This window comes from Nicotiana sylvestris, chromosome 4 (genome assembly GCF_000393655.2).
Source record: "Nicotiana sylvestris chromosome 4, ASM39365v2, whole genome shotgun sequence".
Classification (NCBI taxonomy): Eukaryota; Viridiplantae; Streptophyta; class Magnoliopsida; order Solanales; family Solanaceae; genus Nicotiana; species Nicotiana sylvestris.
The window spans coordinates 38,101,285-38,110,154 of NC_091060.1; the positions used below are offsets into that span (position 1 = coordinate 38,101,285).

At 38.4% G+C, this 8,870-nt stretch overlaps 1 protein-coding gene across 1 annotated transcript; it reads left to right on the forward strand.

Moving 5' to 3' along the window:
- The first annotated feature begins 7,878 nt into the window (after positions 1 to 7,878).
- Positions 7,879 to 8,283, forward strand: LOC104234694 (uncharacterized). The gene has a single exon (XM_009788301.1). It carries the CDS (start codon positions 7,879 to 7,881, stop codon positions 8,281 to 8,283), a length of 405 nt encoding a protein of 134 aa, XP_009786603.1.
- The last annotated feature ends 587 nt before the right edge of the window (positions 8,284 to 8,870 follow it).

The following is an 8,870-nucleotide window of genomic DNA, read 5'->3' on the forward strand; positions in this document are numbered from 1 at the left end:
TAGCATAAATAGAAGTAAAATACCAAGTTTTGTTAAGGGAGAATACCTCAATTGTGGCACTAATTTCCTGGCTTCTACGCACAAAGCTATGGACCATAACCTTGGTATGATCCCACAAGATAACCATACCTCCCGACTGGCCATCTGCTGGAATCTCTATAATATCTGTGAATCCAAAAGGATTGAGGAGAGAAAGGTGGATGTCCATCTTGGTTTCCAAAAGTCTAACCATACTAGGGTGATGTGTTTCAATTAGATCCCTCAAGCTTAACCTAAAACTATCATTGTTACCCCCTATTATGTTCCAAACTATTCATGTTTAAGAGCGGGTTGTTCAAGTCTCCATTTTCCCTCATTCTCTTTGGGAATATGAGATTCCTCCTCTGAAAAGGAACGAGAATCATTGTGTGTTTTCCTACGGTAGGGTCTGCTGGTGGTCTTATGTCCATTGTGCACTTGTACATTGCCAATGGACAGTATATAATTTTCTTCTGCTCTTGCCTCTCCATAAATAGAAAGATTTTTAGATCGTCTAGGTTTGAATCCTCGACCACGTTTTGAGGGATCAAGTTTACTGGATCGATTTCTTCCTCCATTGCCTGCTCCATTTGGTTTTGATTTTGATGAGGGTGAGGGGTTTGCATGGCTTGGACAACTGGTACATCTGGAGGTGGTGGAGGGTTTGCATGTGCAATCCAAGGTGTGAACACTGGATTCATGGTGGTTAGGAATTTCAGGGTGAAGAAGGGTAGATCCGCAACCGGAATTGGGTTATGAATTTTGACAAAGTTTGGAGGCATATTCCAGTCCCCCCTCATTGCTTGAATTTGGTTGGTGGTGAGAGATGGGGCTATGGGGTTTAGGATGTTGTTCAACCATATTTAGTTGATGTAATTGTTCATCGCCATGCGAACTCCTTTGGATATCAGTTGAGCAATGAAGTGAGAATTTTGGATCACTATCACTGTTTCCCTCCCTTCTAGTGTGATGTTGAAGGAGAGTACATGGCCTAGAAGCCCCATTTCTAGCCAGGATAATGGTTGATGGTTCTGAGGAAGAGGACGTTGGATCAATATCCTCCTTGGCTGATTGTTTTGGTTCTGATTCTGGCGGTTTTGAGGAGGATTGGGTTCCATGTTTGAGTTGAGTGTTATTCTTTGGAGTTGGATAAGGCGATGGTGTCTTCTTACTAAGATTGGGATTCTGGGCATTTTTGATAGAATTTGGACAATTTAATGGGGATAGAGGAACAATCAAATTGGTAGAGTTAATGTTTCCTAGGATCGCAATGATTGATTTGTTTTCTTGCATGCAAACTGACTGGTTTGGCGTGTATTTAATAGAGATTTTCTGGTTCTTGAGCGGATTGGGATGGGGTGTCTTTTTGTGGGGAATATCAATGGCCATTTGTTCATTGGCTTGGTTATCGCTTGACAGATGTTTACTGTCAGATTCTGCATGCAAGGGATAGGAGTTGGTTGGGTTAATGTTGCACGTTAGAGGGGTGTTAGGGGTAGGATTAATAGGATCTTCATTAGGGGGGTGCTGTAAGGTAGGGTGGTACTATGGGTGTTATTAGGGTTTGATTGGGTGAGAGGCATGGTGGGTGTAGCTGGTAGGGGGGAATGTTTGGGTGTGTGGGGTGAAAAATGGGCCAATTGTTTTATCTATTATTTTATTGGTAATATCCTTGTTAGGGAGATTAGTGTTTTGATTATTTTTAACGGGTTTTTTTATCGTGGATTGTGAGAATATTATCGTAATTAATATTGGTAATGTTTGTATTAAGGTTGTTACTCACGTCATTAGAGTAATTATCATCTGAGTTGGTTTGTTCCAGCACATGAAAATTGCTAGAGTTTTTGCTAGGGTTTGGGAGAGGGGTTGTTTTACCATTGTTGGAAGATTGTAATTGGTGAGATTTAGTTTTGTAACAAAACTTTTGAGAGGATAGAAATTTACCTGACTTGGCTTCAAAAATATTTACGCTAATACCTGGTTCTTAAACAATCTCTGGTAATTCTGAGACATTTCTTGGGAGATCTCTTCGTTTACCTCTTTTAAAAGGGATAGTTTTCCATAGTCCTTCCAACTTGGTTTGCCCGGATTGGATTGTGTCTAGATCCTTGATGAGTGGTTCCTGCCTTTGAATGGTCTTGGGTTAATTGCACTGAGTTGTTACATGGCCTAGGTGACCACATGTTGTACATAGTAATTTGTCACCTTCATAATGGATATGTTGTTTGTGAGATCCTCTAAAGAGGAACAGGGTGACAGGTTTGTTTAGAGGGAGTTCCACACAAAGACAATCATATCTCCCTCGGAGGGCTGCCGACGTACAAGCATCAATTTTCAAGAGTCTTCCTATTGAGCTTCCTACTTTTTGTAGTATTTCCTTGTCGTAAAATTCAATGGGAAGTTGGGGAAGTCGAATCCAGATTGCAGTAAAAGATTGTGTTGCTTTGCTTTAGATGCTACAAAATTTAGAATCCATCGTTGGACTGAGAGGAAGTGACCATAGATAAACCATGGATCTTTTTGGAATACATTAGTCATGTTCTCTTCTTTAATGAATCAAACGATATAGTAGTCCTCCCCTATATCGTTCGATTACATTAGATGTTGTTTCTTTTTCAACAAATCATGAGAGATCCTCTTCCCTTGTAACTTAATGATTAAAGAGTACCTCCATGGAAGGTAGATTCTTTGTTTATCTTCGTTCGTAATAGGTACTGAGATGTTATACTCGTGGGAGGGAATTGATGGTTCACTTGGGATCTCTGTGCCATAGTGGAAATCCATTAGGACTTGTTGTGGAGGTGATGAATCATAGGTTAGATCTATATTAAGGCTCATCTCTTTGTTAAGGAGTTTATCCTTAAAAGAAATAGGTTCCTTTGTCATGGATTTGACTTCCATGGGGCTGGTGATTGGGTTGATATCCGGTGGTTTGGGGGGAATTGTTAAGGAGTTGGGTGTTGGTGGCATTTAGACACACTGGTGGTGTTTCAAAGTCTTGACTAGAGAGAAAAACTTTCAAGTATTGAGATGTGTATTCATTTCATTTTTAAAAAATGACTATTGTTTAGTGGCTATTAACTTGCTATAGCTACCATATACATAATTACTTTCCGTAGTTATCTTTCAGTTGTTATGGTAATATATTTGATGTATTCAAGCTACTGTATTCATGAATACAGTAGCAAAAATCGGCTAAAAAATAGGACATTCCAACTGTCAGCCACTGTATTTACATGTATTCATACCATGTATTCATGAATACAATGTAATAATAGGTCTCTTTAGTTGTTTAATAACGGTAAGCTGCTTATTTAACGGGATACACTCATAATATAACTCACCTAAATCAATTATAACACACAACATTATCAATCCAATTAATGAGAAGATTTATCAGACGCTAAACACCAAAAAATAGAGTATTCTTCAGAGTTTCAGTCCCTTTTTTTTTCTGATACAGTTTGAGTTTTTTTTTTCCTGACATTGTTCGATGTATTCAAGTTTATTTTTGGTTCACAATATTTTATTTAATCCTAATACATGGTATTACTGTTTTATTTGAGTATATTTCATTGGTTGTATATATTGATTTTCTATTTGTATTGAGAGTATTTTACTGTATTTTATTGTATTATTATTTTAAATAAAGATGGATACAATTAAGTTGAAAATACTGATGAATACAGTTATATTGAATGCATAACTAATTGATGAATAATATTAAAATGATAGAACTAACAATGTATCTAAAAATATTGTAGTATGAACTCAAATACATGTAAATACATCTAAATACAACAGTCAAAAATCACTATACAAAATAAAAATCAGTGTATGCATTATCGAATACATATAAATACATCTAAATACAAGAAGAGAAAACCACTGTACAAACTAAAAATCAATGTATGCTGACCCGAATACATATAAATATATCTACAATTAGGGTCATTGCGTATTTTTGTTCTCCTTTCGGCTTCAATGGTTGTTGATGAACCTGCAAATACATTTCAATTGTTATGTGTGAATGGTTTAACCCATTTTCCCAAACATAATCCTAATCTCATTAGCCATTGCCACCCTCTACTCTATCCTTTCCTCTTTCATGTCAACATTCAAAATTAATTCAGCTATGAACAGACTATGTCCACTCCACTTTGGGAAAAGATACAACTCATATTAAAATTTTTGATCAAGACATTTTGAAACTCATGTTAATAGAGCTGAAAACTAGCAAATCTACTCTAGGGTTTGAGAACAATCTAGAGAAAGAACCTGCAAACAAAAGGAGAATCATGGTTCAACAATGGGGAAGACAATGGCGTTGTGAGAGAGAGATCGTGTAGAGAGAAATAAGATACTATGCGATAATTTTGGGAGAGAATAAACTAAAAGAATGAAAATATTAGACAACGTATTTAATGGCTTAACGATAGGATGTGATAATAAATACATATTTTGCTATAAAAACTAAAAGATAGTTATAGAAAATAATATTTTAAAAGAATTTTTATTTATAATAAATAGGGTGTAAAGCTTTTCTATAGGAGGTAAAATTTCCTTCTTTGTAATTGTATATAGGCACTAAGTTGTAAAGGAAAAAGGCAGCAGATTATTTCTTTCAGATATGAAATAATATTTCTCCTTCTCTCTTCGAGATTAGGTGTAACGACCCGGACGGTTGTTACGAGAGTAACAGCCTGTTCCCCCATTTTCTACTTCTTTTTCATTCTTTAGCTATATTATGATTTACCAAATTAGTTTGTTCGGGTCTGGAGTGGTTTCAGAGTAAATTGAGACACATAGTCTCTTAATTGAAAGCTTAAGTTGGAAAAGTTGACTGGATATTGACTTATGTATAAATGAGGGATTTGAATTTTTATGGTCTCATTAGCTCCGTTAGGTGATTTTAGACTTAGGAGCGTGTCTGAAATGTGATTTGGAAGTCTGTAGTAGAATTAGGCTTGAATTGGCGAAAGTTAGAATTTTGGCGATTTTGGTCGGCATGAAGATTTTTGATACCAGGGTTGGATTGGATTTTCGGAAGTTGGAGTAGGCTCGTGGTGTCATTTCTGACTTGTGTGCAAAATTTGAGGTCAAGCGGACGTAGTTTGGTAGGTTTCGGTGTTTTTTGTGGAGTTCGAACGTTTAAAAGTTCTTTAGGCTTGAATTCGGGTGTAATTTGGTGTTTTGATGTTATTTTAAGTGATTCGAAGGCTTGACTAAGTTCGTATGATGATATAGAACATGTTTGCATGTTTGGTTGTGGTCCTGGGGGTCTCAGAGTGATTTTGGGTGGTTGACGGCTTGATTTGAGTTGAGGAATTGCAGCTGAAGTGTTGCTGCTACTGGTGTAACCAGACCTGCGGAGTGGGAACCGCAGGTGCAAGCCCACAGAAGAGAAGGAGGAGCCGCAGAAGCAGCCAAGAATGAGCTGGGCAGGATTCGCATGTCAAAGATTTTCCCGCACTTGCGAGAGTCGCAGATGCGGACAGCAGGGCGCAGGTGCGAGAGGGAGCCGCGGGTGCGAAGGATTTCCGCATCTGCGATATGCACAGATGCAGTCATGGGGTGCAGGAGAAGATTCTTTGATTTTAAGTGAAATCCGCACCTGCGATGGATTTTCCGCAGGTGCGGCGTCGCAGAAGCGTTAAAGGTCCGCAAGTGCAGTATTTCTAGGCAGAAAAATACCAGCTCGATTTTTGGACTTCCATCTTCGATTTTAGACTTGAGAAGCTCGGTAGAGAGGCTATTTTTCGAAGATTTCATGGAGAACATTGGGGTAAGTGATTATAACCCAGATTGGTCTAAATTTTGTGAATCTATGGAATTCTTCATCATCTAATTAAGGATTTGAGCTAGAAATTTGGGGGTTTAGGGCTTGAGAATTAGAGAGTAAATTTTGGGGTTTTGGATCACCAAATGACATCGAATTTTGATAAATTTAGTATGGTTAGACTCGTGAGTGAATGGGCTTTCGGGTTTTGTGACTTTTGTTGGATTTTGAGACGTGGGCTCAGAGGGCCAGGTTTGAGTTGATTTCGGATTTTGGCTCTAATTTGGTAGTTTTCTTGTGGAATTGATCCCTTTAGACTATATTGATTGTATTGTATTACTTGTGGCTAGATTCAAGATGTTTGGAGACTGATTTGAGAGGCAAGGGCATTGCGGACTAGGATTTTTCTCGGCTCGAGGTAAGTAACACTTTCAAACTTGGTTATGAGTCGAAACCCCAAATTATGTGATATGTGATTAGTATTGTGGTGACGCATATGCCAAGTGACGAGCTACGGGCATGCACCGTGAGAATTATGGCCCGGATGATTCCATGGCACCGTTTAGTGACTCTATCCTGTTGATATCCATGTTTTAATCATGTGGTAAAGTAATTTAGTTGTAAGTCATACTAGATATCATGTTTAGGATTTATGCCGGTATTGTTGGTACCCTTAGTGGTCGTTTCTTCTTGTCATCTCACTATTTCCATTGATATTTCGTACTCAGTCATGTTCATGCATTTTTATATCATATCTTAGTCTCAGTTATTTATTGATTTATCATATTATTGTTCCAGGTTTGTTTTCATGACATTGTGAGCCCGTGGGTGAGACTGGAGAGATTGTTGACTGAGTGAGGCCGAGAGCATGATTATAAGTGACAGTTATGGGATCAGGCTGCATGCCGCAACAGTTATACTGATGATTATGATAGCGCTTAAGCCGTAGGAGCCACTCCAGAGTCTGTAACACAACCCAGTGAGCACGAATGATATTATTGAGGGATGGATTTACCTGTACATAGATTTGTCCGATGTACTTGATACCTGGAGATGGATCTTCTATACAGGGTAGGATTGCCCTTTTTCCTCGGTACTGGGTGACTTATAGTCTGTGTTGTATATGTTCTGGGATGGATCTTCTCTGGTCCGGGTGGCCATATACAGTACCGAGTGGTTGAGCACTTGAGAGTGAGAGCACATGGTGCATTTCATACAGTCCGTGCATTAGCATGTAGAGATAGCTGAGTTGTATACCTTACACTGTTCAAATCTGTATTTACTTTATTGCCTTGAGCTGTCTATTTAACTTGAAAGCATGCCTACGTTCCTGCACATTTATTTCTATTATATCTGTTGTGGTTGAGTTCGTCACTACCTTTCAGTCCAAAGTTTGTAGTTGTTACTTACTGAGTTGGTGTACTCACATTACTTCCTGCACCTCGTGTGCAGATCTAGACAACTTTGTTTGCAGCGGCGGTTGCTGATTGAGGCCCCAGAGTTTTGAGACTACTAAGGTAGTTGCACAACGTTCGTAGGCCTTGACTCTCCTTCTTTATCATTTGATGTATTTTTCAGTTGTTTTCTTTAGACATTGTAGTGGATTGTATTCCAAATAGATGCTCATGTACTCAGTGACACCCCGGTTTTAGGCTGGATGGTATCGTACTTTGGGATTTGTTATGTTTTCAAAAAAGTTTCTTATATGTTAACTGCTTCCATCATTATTTTAAGGTTATTTTACTGTGTGGGGTTGTTGAGTTGAGTCTGGCCTAGTTCCATGATAGGCGCCATCACAACGGTCAATTTTTGGATCGTGACATTAGGGTTCTTTCTCGCACGTTTCTGCTCAAATTAGTCTCATTTCTATAGTTTATCATGGTAACATAGCATCGATTCGTGTAGCTCTCACTCTGTTGATTCGTCCAATAGTACCCTTATCAAGTTTCCTAGGAGTTTTCTCACTGACAATATCAATTTCCAATCAAAAATTAAGCGGTGGCTCTGGCAAGGTAATTCTCTTCACAAGTTCTCTACTTTAATGTGAGGTTTTATATGCTATGGGTAGTTTGATTAACGATATGGAGGCACAAGCTAGTCCGTCTTCTAATAACTCCAATAACAATGGGTTTGTGGATTTCTCCCTTCCCGCATCTCATCCTTTTTATCTTCACCCGTCTAACAATCCTGGTACTCGGTTGGTGCATATTTCTTTCAATGGTAGTGATTTTGTTATTTGGAGGAAAAGTATGTTTATTTCACTCTCTAAGAAAAACAAACTTGGGTTGATCATTGATAGGGTTTCTCCGCCATCCCCTTCTTCACCCTATTACCCTTATTGGGAGCGTTATAATGACATGGTGATTGCATGGATCACCAACTCTTTATCTAGAGATATTGCTACGAGTTTGTTGAGTTTTAATACTGCTAGAGAAATTTGGATTGATATCAATGAAAGATTTGGACAATCTGATGATTCAAAATAAATTCAAATATAGAAGGAAATTAGTTCTCTCACTCAAGAATCCTCTGACATAGCGTCATATTTTGCAAAATTAAGGATTTTATGGGATGAGTTAAACACTGCATATGTAGGGCATGTGTGCTCGTATGGTGCCTTGCCTAAATTTCTTGAGGATCATAAGCTATTTCAATTCCTTAGTGGTCTTAATAAAGCATATTCTACCGCGAAGAGTGATATCCTGATGCAGTCACCTTTTCCAAAAATTAGTAAAGCATACTCCATGCTTCAATATGATGAACACTAAAGAGAGAATTCTACTCATTCTCCCAGTGTCTCAAATGACTCCGTGTCTTTCTCTGTTGCTTCTGGACCTCACAATCCTTCCAGATCATTTACTCAAAGGGTGAATTTTGATCCAAAGAAAACTTCCTCCATAGTCTCTTAAAATACTGCAAGAAGCCGGGACACACTGTAGAGAAATGATATAAGTTACATGGGTAACCTGCTGAATTCAAGTTTACTAGAGGAAGGAGGTCGGCTTCTTGTGTCCAAAGCATTGAAGGTTGCAAATTTGATTCTGGTACATCCAAGTTCACTGAGTGTGCTCCC

Excerpts from the sequence above, each read along its gene's own strand:
- LOC104234694 (XM_009788301.1), top strand. The coding sequence starts at position 7,879 with ATGGAGGCACAAGCTAGTCCGTCTTCTAATAACTCCAATAACAATGGG.